The 16,981-nt window shown below is 43.1% G+C and overlaps 1 protein-coding gene across 1 annotated transcript in view; it reads right to left on the bottom strand.

Moving 5' to 3' along the window:
- Positions 1-16,981, bottom strand: part of col2a1a (collagen, type II, alpha 1a) — a 150,309-nt gene that overhangs the window by 22,264 nt on the left and 111,064 nt on the right. The window contains exons 42-43 of the mRNA XM_085972645.1: positions 16,366-16,527; positions 16,085-16,192 (exon numbers count right to left, since the gene is read on the bottom strand). Of these exons, the coding sequence (XP_085828771.1) occupies positions 16,085-16,192; positions 16,366-16,527 (270 nt within the window). The remainder of the gene's footprint in view (positions 1-16,084; positions 16,193-16,365; positions 16,528-16,981) is intronic.

Genomic DNA, 16,981 nt, shown 5'->3' with positions numbered 1-16,981 from the left:
CATGGGTACAATGGGGGTCCTGCTACAACCAGGATAATTATAGAACACGACAGCAAAATACTGCGGATGCTGGAAATCCGAAATAACAACAGAAAATGCTGGAAAAACTCAGCAGGCCAGGCAACATCCGTGGAGAGAGAAACAGAGTTAACATTTCAGGTCGAAACCCTTCATACCACTGGGATCTTAAAGCAGTGTTTCAGATGTCTTCTTGACTATCAGGTGATACCTTACAATACAGCCCTCCCAGGGTCTCATGAATAACCATAAGCTGCCAATTAACTTTGCTCTGTCAGCTTGGCTCAGTTGGTAGTATTCCATTCTCTGAATCAGAAGGTCATGGGTTCAAGCACCACTCCAGGATTTGAGCATATGGTCTAAGCTGACACTTCAGTGCAGTACTGAGGGAGTGCTGTCTGTTCAGGTGGATGTAAAAGATCCATGGCACTATTCAAAGAAAAGCAGGGAGTTCTCCTGGTGTTCTGGCCAATATTCATGCCTCAACCAACACCACCAAAAGCAGATTAACTGGTCATATATCTCATTTGTGCGATCTTGCTGTGCGCAAAATTGGCTGCTGCATTTGCTTACATAACAACACTTTAGAAATAATTTATTGGCAATGAAACACTTAGGGACATCTGAGGGGAGCGATATAAATGCAATTTTTTTTCTTTCTCTCTGCAAAGACATCTCACCATGGAGGAAGAACAGAATGCCAAAGCCATGGCACACCATAAGTTTGGGAGTGAGAACAAAGAAGCAGCTGCAGAACCAGCAGTGCAGCAGGGAAGCCTGGTACACAGGCACCAATCCAATGTGTCTTCCAGTGAGTGCCGCTGCTGTCCCATGTAATAAAATTGCCATCCACATATATAAATAACACATCCCTAAACCAGCTGCAGCTGCACTTTCCTCTGCAGTCCCTCAAATTTAATCTATTCCCATCTGAATCCTGGATCCTGTTTTATTCTAACCAAAGACAAATAAACACACAGAACAATGTACAAATCAAATCCAGTATTTTTATTCCAACCATTATGTGTTCAGTGAATATTGTCAGTGCTTCCCCTTTGTGCCTGTGGTTTGTTGTGGGGTACAACACCTGGCCTACCTCGTCTCCGCCTCAGCGAATCCCTCTCGGAAGGAGTAAGCGTATTGTCCGGCTGCTGCGTTCCATTGTCAGGCTTTTGGAATTGTAGTGGCACAAGACCTCCATGTGGTATGGAATCCAATAGCTTTGCCTATGCCTCAGTCATGTCTATGGCTGTTCTAGCTGCCTGTTCATATCTACTTTCTGGCATATCTACTGCCACTCGTGTAGGGATGCTTGATGGCCTGTATCATCATAAGAGCCAATTATCTCACCACCACCTTCTTAAGGGCAATTAGGGATGGGCAATAAATGTTGGCCTTGCCAGCGACGCCCATATCCCATAAACAAATTTAAAACAAATTATCTGCTCTTCAACTACTACCTGCCACTGGGCATTCCCTTAACATGTGCACTGATGTGAGAACAGAACCTTGGGCATCTATAAGGTCTGTGAATCGTTACTCAAGGTCATCTGTATCCAATCTCCAAGTGTGCTGAAGCTGGCAAAAAGAGCATCTTTAAGACTTGAGCCCATGGTCTCTATAGCGGTAATGTGAACATTCATGAGAGATGCCCCCACTGTGCCTATGACCTGCACCCTAGGGATTCCACTGCAGATGCCACTAGAGTTAACACACACTCCATGGATAACTGCAGTGCAGACAACCATTCATCCATGACTGCATAGATTTAGGTAGTGTACTCCTCCACAATCCTTTCAAGATCTTGCAGTAAATGTTCCATGTACACAAGTGACTCAGGTGGATGATCTGACAGACAGTAATGTCTGTTTGTAAGCAGGTCCTGTGAGGTCAAGGTCCCTAGGTGTTGTAGCAGGGTCAGTAACCATGTTGGACTTTTGATCAGAAAATGCCTGGCCCTCTATAGCCAACACCACTTGCTGCTCCTCACCCATGAGCTGTGACTTACCCTGAGACCCCCTCCTGAACCTCACTATCTACATCCTATAGGGTGTGTAGCTGTAGTTGGCATTTGGCAGAGATAGTGATTGTGATACAGAGTGCTGTGAGTTGTGGCCTTTCTCGCAGACACTAGGTGTTTTTCTGTGAAAAGAGAAGATAATTTGTCATTCCATGGTATTATCTGCACTGTTACTTAGGTTCAGCATGTGCCAGAATGACAGTTATTCCACAGGACAAAATTATATAACATGAATATTATAGTACTAGCCATGAACTCGTTGGAAGTTTCCAGCTTCGACGTCCCCCACTCCCTCTATACTCTCCCTGCATATTATTTCCAAAGTGGCGTTCTCGAATAGGGTAGGGGGCTTGTATTGGCAGGGTCCAGTGCAGCACTGTTCTCGCTGATTGAAGGCCATCTTGTCCTGCAAGTAGAAGAACAGTATTGATATATTGAATGTACACAGAACACTGACAATGTCAAGCATTTGCACAGTTTCTGTGACATACTAGATGTTTTCATTAAATGGGTATCACCCTGCTAGGTTCACTTCCAAACAGTCATTGTCTAAATCTCCTTTTGGAATTTTTGCTGTGCACACAGATTTGCATAAGCTCTTCAGAACTGCATCTCTCTTATACATAAACATCCCCATTCATGCTAACCATTCATTGCCCTTGTATCTCATGGCAGTGCTGCACTGGTTAACCTCCTCATACCAGTTTTCATAGAGAAGCAGGAAAGGCTGAGAAGTTTGCCAGGGTTGACTTTCTTGCATGTCCACTTATGGCAGGTGCATATTAATATTATTGACTTACCTTAGCCGATTTCTTGAGATCTGCCATCTTCTTCCTGACATCTTGCCAGGTCCCGTGGGCTCTGGAAACAGCATTTACATGCTCCACGATTTCTTGCCATACCTGCTGAACCAGGTGTTTCTGAGGAGGAGCGGCCCTCCATGCAGTATATGTTCGCTCACTCCTTTTATTAAAGCCTTTAGCGCCTGGTTGTCAAAATGGTACTTCCTGTGCCTGGTACACTCCATTGTCCGAGGAAAATTGCTGTGGAAACAGCTGAACTGGGCTGACATGCGCAATTTCAATGCTTTAAGCGGCCGCTTAGCGCTCAACTTACACCACCAAAAACAGATTAACTGATCATTCATCTCATTTGCTGTTTGCAAATTGGCTGCCGCATTTGCCTACATAACAACAGTCATACCACTCTAGAAGTAATCCGTTGCTTCTTTAGCGCTTTGAGATGTTTCTGCAAGACATGATAAAGCACTATACAAACCTCTCTTTTCTTTAAACAAGGTGCTGGCCATGATTATTGATGCTCTGCTTTCATTGGATGCTGCATTTTGCGATCATTATAGCGCATGCTAGCTTGCATTGAAGAAAATTCAGCCAAATCGTGCTTCATAACCCTTACATACCTTATGCAATGCTCAGTTAAACCTACATTAATGCAAAAAACAGTAATTGCTAGCCTTTAAAGTACAGTTCTTAAAGACAAATAGTTGTAGCCCCTGACCAGTATCTGCTGGATGATGGTGTGATGAACCTAGTTTTATGAAACATTCACCGTGCGTTCTAGCAAAATATACATTACAATTAACTGTACATCATAACCATCACAACAGTTTTCAAAGTTTGAGTCTGGATCGTTATCTTGAAAATGTTAAGCCACCGCGCAATGTGATCCAATAACCACTATGACCTAGTACTCAATATCATCCAGTACCCAATATAATTGAGTACTCAATGTGAACCAGTGCCCAGTGGGATCCAATACTCAACATGCTCCAGTACTCAAGTGAGATCCAGTATACAAAAATGACATAGTACATAGTGTGATCCAGTTCACAAATATGGTTCAGAGCAAGCTATGATCCAGTACGCTATGTGAACAATGCACAGTGTGATCCAAGACACAATGTGCTCCAGTCCACAATGTGATCAAGTACACACTATGATCCAGTACACAATGTGATCCAATACACAACAATCCAGTTTTGTGGGAGGGGCACAATGTGACATACTACAGGGGTGGTCCTTATACTGTGCATTCTACAGGGCTGGTCCTTATATATATAACAGGGCTGGGCCCTATACATACTACAGGGCTGGTCCTTATACTGTGCATTCTACAGGGCTGGTCCTTATATATATAACAGGGCTGGGCCCTATACATACTACAGGGCTGGTCCTTATACTGTGCATTCTACAGGGGTGGTCCTTATATATATAACAGGGCTGGGCCCTATACATACTACAGGGCTGGTCCTTATACTGTGCATTCTACAGGGCTGGTCCTTATACTGTGCATTCTACAGGGCTGGTCCTTATATATATAACAGGGCTGGGCCCTATACATACTACAGGGCTGGTCCTTATACTGTGCATTCTACAGGGGTGGTCCTTATACTGTGCATTCTACAGGGCTGGTCCCTATATATATAACAGGGCTGGGCCCTATACATACTACAGGGCTGGTCCTTATACTGTGCATTCTACAGGGCTGGTCCTTATACTGTGCATTCTACAGGGCTGGTCCTTATACTGTGCATTCTACAGGGCTGGTCCTTATACTGTGCATTCTACAGGGGTGGTCCTTATACTGTGCATTCTACAGGGCTGGTCCCTATATATATAACAGGGCTGGGCCCTATACATACTACAGGGCTGGTCCTTATACTGTGCATTCTACAGGGCTGGTCCTTATACTGTGCATTCTACAGGGCTGGTCCTTATACTGTGCATTCTACAGGGGTGGTCCTTATACTGTGCATTCTACAGGGCTGGTCCTTATACTGTGCATTCTACAGGGGTGGTCCTTATACTGTGCATTCTACAGGGCTGGTCCTTATACTGTGCATTCTACAGGGGTGGTCCTTATACTGTGCATTCTACAGGGCTGGTCCTTATACTGTGCATTCTACAGGGGTGGCCCTTATACTGTGCATTCTACAGGGCTGGTCCCTATATATATAACAGGGCTGGGCCCTATACATACTACAGGGCTGGTCCTTATACTGTGCATTCTACAGGGGTGGTCCTTATACTGTGCATTCTACAGGGCTGGTCCCTATATATACTACAGGGCTGGTCCCTATATATCCTACAGGGCTGCTCCCTATATATACCACAGGACTGGACCCTATATATACTACAGGACTGGACCCTATATACTACAGGACTGGACCCTATATACTTCAGGGCTAGACACTATATACTACAGGGTTGGTCCCTATATACTACAGGGCTGGTCCCTATATATACTACAGGGCTGTTCCCTATATACTACAGGGCTGCTCCCTATATATGCTACAGGGCTGTTCCCTATATATACTACAGGACTGGACCCTATATACTACAAGGCTGGTCTCTATATATACTACAAGGCTGGTCCCTATATATACTACAGAGCTGGTCCCTATATATACTACAGGGCTGGACCCTATATACTACAGGACTGGACCCTATATACTACAAGACTGGACCCTATATATACTACAGGGCTGCTCCCTATATATACTACAGGGCTGGTCCCTATATATATTACAGGACTGGACCCTATATACTACAGGACTGGACCCTATATCTACTGCAGGGTTGGTCCCTATATATACTACAGGGCTGGTCCCTATATATACTACAGGGCTGGTCCCTATATACTACAGGACTGGTCCCTATATATACTACAGGGCTGGTCCCTATATACTACAGGGCTGGTCCCTATATATACTACAGGGCTGGTCCCTATATACTACAGGACTGTACCCTATATACTACAGGACTGGTCCCTACATACTACAGGGCTGGTCCCTATATATACTACAGGGCTGGTCCCTATATATACTACAGGGCTGGTCCCTATATATACACTACAGGACTGGTCCCTATATACTATAGGACTGGTCCCTATATACTACAGGGCTTGTCCCTGTACATACTACAGGACTGGACCCTATATACTACAGGACTGGTCCCTATATACTACAGGACTGGTCCCTATATATACTACAGGGCTGGTCCCTATATACTACAGGACTGGTCCCTATATACTACAGGACTGGACTCTATATACTACAGGGCTGGTCCCTATATGCTACAGGACTGGTCCCTATATACTACAGGACTGCTCTCTATATATACTACAGGACTGGTCCCTATATATACTACAGGACTGGTCCCTATTTATACTACAGGACTGGTCCCTATATATACTACAGGCCTGGTCCCTATATACTACAGGACTGGACCCTATATACTACAGGACTGGTCCCTATATACTACAGGACTGGTCCCTATATATACTACAGGACTGGTCCCTATATACTACAGGGCTGGTCCCTGTACATACTACAGGACTGGATCCTATATACTACAGGGCTGTCCCTATATATACTACAGGGCTGTTCCCTATATACTACAGGACTGGATCCTATATACTACAGGGCTGGTCCCTGTACATACTACAGGACTGGACCCTATATACTACAGGACTGGTCCCTATATATACTACAGGGCTGTTCCCTATATACTACAGGGCTGCTCCCTATATATGCTACAGGGCTGCTCCCTATATATACTACAGGACTGGACCCTATATACTACAGGGCTGGTCCCTATATATACTACAGGGCTGTTCCCTATATACTACAGGACTGGATCCTATATACTACAGGGCTGGTCCCTGTACATACTACAGGGCTGGACCCTATATACTACAGGACTGGACACTGTACATACTACAGGACTGCACCCTATATACTACAAGACTGGACCCTATATACTACAGGGCTGGTCCCTATATATACTACAGGGCTGGTCCCTATATACTACAGGGCTGGTCCCTATATATACTACAGGGCTGCTCCCTATATATACTACAGGACTGGTCCTTAAATATACTACAGGACTGGTCCCTAAATCACTACAGTGCTGGTCCCTATATATATTCTACAGGGCTGCTCCTTATATATACTACAGGACTGCTCCCTATATATTTGACAGGGCTGGTCCCTATAGATTCTACAGGGCTGCTCCCTATATCCCTTTTACAGGGCTGGTCCCTATACATACTGCAGGGCAGGTCCCTATATATACTTCAGGACTGGTCTCTATATATACTTCAGGACTGGTCTCTATATATACTTCAGGACTGGTCTCTATATATACTTCAGGACTGGTCTCTATATATACAACAATCCAGTTTTGTGGGAGGGGCATAATGTGACATATGACAGGGCTGGTCCTTATACTGTGTATTCTACAGAGCTGGTCCCTATATATATATATAACAGGGCTGGTCCCTATCTATACTACAGGACTGGACCGTATATACTACAGGGCTGCTCCCTATATATAATACAGGACTGGTTCCTATATATACTGCAGGACTGGTACCTATATATACACTACAGGACTGGTGTCTATATATATACTACAGGACTGGTACCTATATATATTTCAGGGCTGGTCCCTATATATACACGACAGGACTGGTACCTATATATATACTACAGGGCTGGTCCCTATATATACTACAGGACTGGTACCTATATATACTTCAGGGCTGGTCCCTATGTATACACTACAGGACTGGTATCTATATATATACTACAGGACTGGTACCTATATATACTTCAGGGCTGGTCCCTATATATACACTACAGGACTGGTACCTATATATACTACATGACTGGTACCTATATATACTACATGACTGGTCCCTATATATATTACAGGACTGGTCCCTATATATACTACAGGACTGGTCCCTATATATACTACAGGACTGGTCCATATATATACTACAGGGCAGGTCGCTATATATACTACAGACTGGTCTCTATATACTACAGGACTGGTGTCTATATCTACTACAGGGCTGGTCCCTATACATACTACAGGGCAGGTCCCTATATATACTTCAGGACTGGACCCTATATATACACAACAGGACTGGTCCCTATATCTACTACAGGGCTGGTCCCATATATATTCTACAGGTCCCTGTAGATACTACAAGACTGGTCTCTATGTATATATTACAGGGCTGGTCCATATATACTAAAGGGTTGGTCCCTATATGTAGTACAGGGCTGGTCCCTATATATATATTCTACACAGCTGGCCCCTATCTATATGCTATAGGGCAGGCCACTATATATACACTACAGGGCAGATCCCAATATACTACTGGGCTAGTCCCTATATATACTACATGGCTGGTCCCTATAGATATATACATGGCTGGTCCCTATAGATATACTACATGGCTGGTCCCTATAGAGATACTACAGGGCTGGTCCCTATATATATTCTATAGGGCTGGACCCTATAAGGTACATTTTCCAGGGCTGCTCCCTATATATATTCTAACGGGCTGGTCACTATATATGCTACAGAGCTGGCCCCTATATATATTCTACAGGACTGGTCCCTACATATGCTACAGGACTGGTCCCTATATATACTACAGGACTGGTCCCTATATACTACAGGACTGCTCCATATATATACAGGGCTGGTCCCCTATACATACTACAGGACTGGTCTCTATATACTACAGGGCTGGCCCCTATCGATACTACAGCACTGCTCCTTAGATATACGGCAGGGCTGGTCCCTATATAATACAGGACTGGTCCCTATATACTACAGGACTGCTCCCTATATATACAGGGTTGGTCCCTATACATACTACAGGACTGGTCTCTATATACTACAGGGCTGGTCCCTATATATACTACAGGGCTGGTCCCTAGATATACTGCAGGGCTGGTCCCGATATATACTACAGGACAGGTCCCTATATATTACAGGACGGGTCCCTATATATACTACAGGACTGCTCCCTATATCTATACTACAGGGCTGCTCCCTATATATACTACAGGATGGTTCCCTATATATACTACAGGACTGCTCCCTATATATGTACTATATGGGTAGTCCCTATATATACTACAGGGAGGGATAATCCCTATATATTACAGGACAGGTCCCTATATATACTACAGGACTGCTCCCTATATCTGTATTACAGGGCTGCTCCCTATATATACTACAGGATGGTTCCCTATATATACTACAGGACTGCTCCCTATATATGTACTACATGGGTGGTCCCTATATATACTACAGGGTGGTCCCTATATACTACAAGGCTGGTTCCTATATATATTCTATACAGGGCTGCTCCCTATATATGCTACAGGACTGGTCCCTATATATGCTACAGGGCTGGTCCCTGGTAGAGCAGGCTCGATGGGGCCGAATGGCCTACTCCTGCTGCTATTTCTTATATACTACAGGGCTGGTCCATATATATACTACAGGACTAGTCCCTATATATACTACAGAACAACTCCCTATATATACGACAGGACTGGTCCCTATATATACGACAGGACTGGACCCTATATATACTACAGGACTGGACCCTATATATTCTACATGAATGGTGCCTATATATACTACAGGGATATAGTATATATAGGGACCAGTCCTGTAGTATATATAGGGACCAGTCCTGTAGTATATATAGGGACCAGTCCTGTAGTATATAGGGACCAGTCCTGTAGTATATATAGGGACCAGTCCTGTAGTATATATAGGGACCATGCTAGTAGAACATAAATAGGGATCAGTCCTGTATAGGGGGGAGGAGTTGTTGCTTTTTGCCTACACTACTTGTAGTGCTTTGTTACAAGTAGATATTTAATTTCTGCACTCTTAACTTAATCTAGATCATGGAAGTAGTCAAGAAACTACACTGTAAACTAAGTTACCTAATTACAAATTTAATTACATTTAATTAAATAAAACATGGTCATATAGGGATGGCAGTGCAGGCGGTGTGCCGCAACTGCAGCATGTGGGAGTTTATGGAGAGCATTGTGATCCCGGACAACCACGTTTACAGTAAGTGCCTGCATCTTGAGGAACTTCAGCTCAGAGTTTTTGAGCTGGAGTCTGAGGTGCAGACATTGCGGGGCATCAGGGATGGAGAGAGTTACCTGGACACTTTGATCCAGGAGGTAGTTACACCCCTTAGGTTAGGTAGTGGTACAAGTCTGGTTAGTGGTCAGGGACAGGAGGGTGTGACTGCAACTCAGGCAGGTAAGGGGACCCCAGGTGCAGTGCTGGAGGAGCCTCAGCCTTTGCCCTTGTCCAACAGGTATGAGGTTCTTGCTACCTGTGTGGATGAGGGAAAAGCCTGCAGGATGGATGAGCAAGCTGACCATGGCACAATGGTGCAGGAGGCTTTTCAAGTGGGGGGAGTGAAAGGGAATGTAGTTGTGGTAGGGGACAATATAGTCAGGGGGATAGATACTGTTCTCTGCAGCCGTGACTGAGAGTTCCGAAGGTTGTGTTGCTTGCCAGGGTTAAAGTCATCTCCTCGCGGCTGGAGAAGAACTTGGAGTGGGAGGGGAGGATCCAGTTGTCGTGGTCCATGTTGGAACTAACGACATAGGTAGAACTAGGAATGAGGTTCTGCTGAGGGAGTTTGAGGAGCTAGGATCCAAATTAAAAAGCAGAACCTCAAAGGTAATAATCTCAAGATTGTTATCTGAGCCACGCACAAATTGGCATAGGGACAAACAGATTAGAAGTTTAAATGCATGGCTCAAAGAGTGGTGTGGGAGGAAGGGGTTTCAGTTTATGGGGCACTAACACCAGTACTAGGGAAAGAATGAGCTGTTCCGTTGGGACGGGCTCCACTTAAACTGGATTGGGACCAGTGTCCTGGCGAACCGAATAACTAGGGCAGTAGACAGGGCTTTAAACTAATGAAGGGGGTGGGAGGATTCAGGAAAGAGTAAATTTAAAAGCAGCGAGAGAAATGTCAAGGCTCTAGAGCAGAGTAGAGTTTTGGGTAAAACTAAGCAGAGTGGGTCAGGAAGGGACAGAGAGAGTAACAAAGTAATAAGGCATCAGTGACTAAGGTGACATCAGGGAAAAATAGAAAAAAGTCAAAGCTAAAGGCACTATATCTGAATGCGCGAAGCATTCGCAACAAAATAGATGAATCAATAGTGCAGATAGAAATTAACAGGTTTGATCTAATACCCATAACGGAGACGTGGTTGCAAAGTGGCCAAGTTTGGGAACTAAATATTCCAGGATACTTAACTTTTAGAAGAGATAGGCAAAATGGAAAAGGAGGAGGGGTAGCCCTGATAATAAAGGATGGGATAAAGACAGTAAAGTGAAAGGATCTTGGCTCCGAAAATCAAGAAGTAGAATCAGTTTGGGTGGAGCCAAGAACAGCAAGGGGCAGAAAACATTGGTGGGAGTTGTTTATAGACCCCCAAACAGTAGTTGTAATGTGGGGCAGAGTATAAATCAGGAAATTAGAGGCGCATGTAACAAGGGTAATACAGTATAATGCAATGAGAATGGGTTATTTAATAACCTTGTAGCAAAGGAGCCTTTAGGGAAGAGTGACCATAATATGATAGAATTTTATATTGAGTTTGAAAGTGATTTAGTTAAATCCAAAACTAGGGTCTTAAATCTAAACAAAGCAAACTACGTAAGTATGAGGGGCGAGTTGGCTAAGGTAGATTGGGAAACTACATTGAAAGATATGACGGTAGAGAAGCAATGGCTAGCGTTTAAAGAATTAATACATAATTTACAACAAATATACATTCCTTTGAGGCACAAAAACCCCACAGGAAAAGTGGTCCAACTGTGGCTAACCTGACGGCCTACATCCTAGTGGTTTGAAAGAGGTGGCTATAGAGATAGTGGATGCATTGGTTGTCATGTTCCAAAATTCCATAGATTCTAGAATGGTTCCCGCGGATTGGAAGGTAGCAAATATAACCCCACTATTCAAGAAAGGAGGGAGAGAAAATGGGGAACTACAGACGAATTAGCCTGACAACAGTAGTAGGGAAAATGCTAGAATCTATTATTAAGGACATGGTAACAGGGCACTTAGAAAATAATAATAGAATTGGGCAGAGTCAACACGGATTTATGAAAGGGAAATCGTGTTTGACAAATCTGTTAGAGTTTTTTGAGGTTGTAACTAGTAGAATAGATAAGGGGGAACCAGTGAATGTGGTGTATTTGGATTTTCAGAAGGCATTGGATAAGGTGCCACACAAGAGGTTATTAAACAAAATTAGGGTTCATGGGATTGGGGGTAATATATTAGCATGGATTGAGGATTGGTTAATGGACAGAAAACAGAGAGTAGGAATAAATGGGTCATTTTTGGGTTGGCAGGCTGTAACTAGTGGGGTACCGCAAGGATCAGTGCTTGGGCCTCAGTTATTCACAATCTACATCAATGATTTGGATGAGGGGACCAAATGTAATATATCCAAGTTTGCTGATGATACAAAGCTGGGTGGGAATGTAAGTTGTGAGGAGGATGGAAGGAGGCTTCTAGGGGATATGGGCAGGCTAAGTAAATGGGCAAGAACATGGAAATGGAATATAATGTGGAGAAATGTGAAGTTATCCACTTTGGTTGGAAAAATAGAAAAGCAGAGTATTTTTTAAATGGTGAGAGATTGGGAAATGTTGGTGTTCAGAGGGACCTGGGTGTCTTGTACACGAATCAGTGAAAGTTAACATGCAGGTTCAGCAAGCAATTAGGAAAGCAAATGGTATGTTGGCCTTTATTACAAGAGGATTTGAGTATAAGAGTAAAGTGGTCTAAGATAGGGCCCTGGTGAGACCACACCTGGAGAATTGTGTACAGTTTTGGTCTCCTTACCTAAGGAAGGATATACTTGCCATAGAGGGAGTGCAATGAAGGTTCACCAGACTGGTTCCTGGAAAGGGGGGATTGTCCAATGAGGAGAGATTGAGTAGACTAGGTCTACATTCTCTAGAGTTTAGAAGAATGAGAGGTGATCTCATTGAAACATACAAAATTCTTACAGGACTTGACAGGGTAGATGCAGGGAGGATGTTTCCCCTGGCTGGGGAATCTAGAACTAGGGGTCACAGTCTCAGAATAAGGGTTCAGCCATTTGGGACTGAGATGATGAGAGATTTCTTCACTCAGAGGGTGGTGATGCTTTAGAATTATCTACCACAGAAGGCTGTGGAGGCTCAGTCATTGAGTATATTCAAGATACTACTGGACTGGTCCTATATACTGCAGGGCTGGTCACCATATATACAACAGTGCTGGTCCCTATATAGACTACCTGGCTGGTCCCTATATATATTAGACAGGACTTGTCACTATATATACTACAGTGCTGGTCCCTATATATATTTGACAGGGCTGGTCCCTATATATACTACAGGACTGGTCACTATATATGTTTTACTGGACTGGTCCCTATATATATTCTATAGTGCTGCTTTGTATATATACTACAGGGCTGCTCCCTATATATACTACAGGGCTGCTCCCTATATATTCTACAGGGCAGGTCCCTATATATACTACAGGACTGCTCCCTATATATTCCACAGGACTGGTCACTATATATGTTTTACTGGACTGCTCCCTATATATATTCTATAGTGCTGCTCTGTATATATACTACAGGGCTGCTCCCTATATATACTACAGGGATGGTGCCTATATATACTACAGGACTGGTTCCTATATATACTATAGGGATGGTACATATATATTCTTCAGGGCTGGTCCCTATATATGTTTTACTGGACTGGTCCCTATGTAGACCACAGGACTGGTCCCTGTATATATACTACAGGGCTGGTCCCTATATATACTACAGGGCTTGTCCCTATATATATTACAGGGCTGGTCCCTATATATACTATGGGGCTGGTCCCTATATATGCTATATGGCTGGTCCCTATATATACTATAGGACTGGTCCCTATATATACTACAGGCCTGTTCCCTATATATACTACAGGGCTGGACACTATATATACCACAGGATTGGTTCCTATACATATAAAATACAGGACTAGCTCCTATATATATACACTACAGGGCTGGTCTCTATGTATATACTACAGGACTGGTCCCTATATATACTACAGGACTGCTCTCTATATACACACGACAGGGCTGATCCCTATATATATTGTACAGGTCCCTTTCTATATAAAACAGGAATGGCCCCTATATATACATACTACAGGGCTGGTCCCTATATATATTGTACAGGGCTGATCCCTATATATATTCTACAGGACTGGTCCCTATTATTACTACAGGACTGGTCCCTAAATACTACAGGGTTGATCCCTATATATACTCTACATGGCTAGTCGCTCTATATATACTACAGGGATGGTGCTGATATATACTACAGGGCTTGTCCCTATATACATTACAGGACTGGTCCCTATATATACTACAGGCCTGCTCCCTATATATACTACAGGGCTGGTCCCCAGATATACTACAAGGCAGGTCCCTATATATTACGGGGCAGGTCCCTATATATTACAGGGCTGATCTCTATATATACACTACAGGGCTGGTCCCTATATATACACTACAGGGCTGTTCCCTATATATATTCTGCAGGGCTGGTCCCTATATATACAATGGGGTTGGTCCCTGTATATACTACAGGGCTACTCCCTATATATACTACAGGGCTGGTCCCTATACTGTAGATACTACAGAACTGGTTGCTGCATTGTAAGCACCATGGGCTGCTCGCTATTCTGTATATAATTACAGGGTGTGGTCTCTGCACTGCAACCACTATGGACTGGTCCCTATTCTGTATATATTACAGGGTGAGGTCTCTGCACTGCAAACACTATGGACTGGTCCCTATTCTGTATATATTACAGGGTGCAGTCTCTGCACTGCAAACACTATGGACTGGTCCCTATTCTGTATATATTACAGGGTGCAGTCTCGGCACTGCAAACACTATGGACTGGTCCCTATTCTGTATATAATTACAGGGCGAGGTCTCTGCACTGCAAATACTATGGGTTGGTCCCTATTCTGTATATATTACAGGGTGAGGTCTCTGCACTGCAAATACTATGGGCTGGTTCCTATCCTGTATATATTACAGGGTATGGTCTCTGCACTGCAAACACTATGGGCTGGTCTCTATTCTGTATAGAGTACAGGGTTGATATCTATACTGTAGATACTAGGTCAGTCTCTATACTTTATATACCTCAGGGCTGGTCTCTATACTGTGTATATTACAGGTCTGGTTTCTTTACTTTCTATATTACAGACCTAGTTTCTATACTGTCTATATTGCAGGGCTGGCTGCTATTTTTTTTAGGTTAGAGTAAATTTTAGGTTAGTTTATATATACTGTACTTACTACAGTCCTGGTGTCTATATTGTATATATTAAGCTGGGGTCTATACTACATATATTGTAGAGTTGGTCTCAATGTGGTACATATTCTTAGGTTAACAACTAATGCATATGTTACAGGGCTCATCTTTAAATTGTATGTTTAAAATGGTTGGTCTCTATACTGTGTATTTTAAATAGCTGGTCTCTACACTGAAGATATTACTGGGCTACTCTCTGTGCTGTGTTTATTATAGGGTCCGTCTCTATATGCTTGATATTAGGTTAGTCTCTCTACTATATATTACAGGGCTGATTTCTATATTGTATTTATAACATGCTTAGTCTCTATGCTGTATATATTCAGGACTGATCTCTATATTGTAGATAATTTAAAAAAATCTCCATACTGTATATATTATAGGACTGCTCACTATATATGCTACAGGACAGTCTCAGCACTGCAAACACTACAGGACTGCTCTCTGTACTGTATATAATTTAGTTTGTCTATACTTTTTAATATTACTGAATGAATGTCTAGTCACTATGCAGCATATATTACTTGATGCTCCATTTTATATTTATAATTAACTAGTCTTTGCTAACACCTATTAGTGGGTACTGCTTCGAGTCAATGACTCTCTGGATCTTCTGAGTATGGGCATTGTTGAGTCTGATTAGCTTGAACGTTACTGAGAGCACAACATAACCCAATGCTGAGTGCATCATTTCTCTCAGTAAGGTGATGATAGGACTAATTATACAGAAGGTGGAAGGAGTCAGTTTTATGTAATGTCCTGCTATACTTACAGAAGGACCAGGGAGACCAGGGAAACCTCTTTCTCCACGCTGACCAGGAAGACCTACAATACCACGCTGACCAGCCAGACCTTGTGGACCTGAAGGACCATCGGGACCCTACCAGAGAATGAAAGACAACAACACTTAATTGCATGAACTTTACACTATAACATAGTAGAAAGCAGGAAAAAATGAATCAAGAGAACATTTTTAACACCGACTATAAATGAAACAATAAAGCAGGCACTAACTGCTTGTCAATATTTTACTATCTCTTATTCTATACTTACAGGAGGACCATCTTCACCAGGTTCACCCTTCTCACCAGGCGCACCAGCTGGACCTTGAAGACCAGGGTCGCCAGCGCGCCCAGCATGGCCTGGATCACCACGGAGACCTTTAGGACCATCTTTACCAGGAGAACCAGGAGGGCCCACTGGGCCTGGGTTACCCTGCAGGAAGAGAAGCAGCCATTAACAAACAGAACTGAAGAAACTTACCAACAGGAATTGTAGGGATGGATAAAAGGAATCTCGACTGAGTTATTAATAAAATCTAAAATGATACAAAGTGTCTTTTAACACTGGCCGACAGTTAAGATTTCCTGAATTGTTGTACAACATACTGATTTAAAATGACTTCCTTTTGCGCATTTAATTTCAAATCTATTTGTTTTCTGGGTTCACGTTGTAATGACAATAGGACCTCCATTATCCGTGTTCCAATTAACCGCCCTTCCTTGTTATCTGTCAGAATGTTTGCAGGACAAAGCCTTACGTTACAGCCCAAACACCAACCCCCTCCCATCTACCATAAGTCGGCATCACAGCCTGAGAACAATTAAACTAAGTTTCTGATAACTGAACTGTACACGTCTTCAATCCCACAGCAATGGTAGTACTGCAC

This window comes from Somniosus microcephalus, chromosome 33 (assembly GCF_052327205.1).
Source record: "Somniosus microcephalus isolate GS21.2 chromosome 33, FLI_Smic_1.0, whole genome shotgun sequence".
Taxonomy (NCBI): Eukaryota; Metazoa; Chordata; class Chondrichthyes; order Squaliformes; family Somniosidae; genus Somniosus; species Somniosus microcephalus.
Note: the sequence above shows the minus strand (reverse complement) of the source record. Positions and strands in the feature narration are given on the sequence as shown.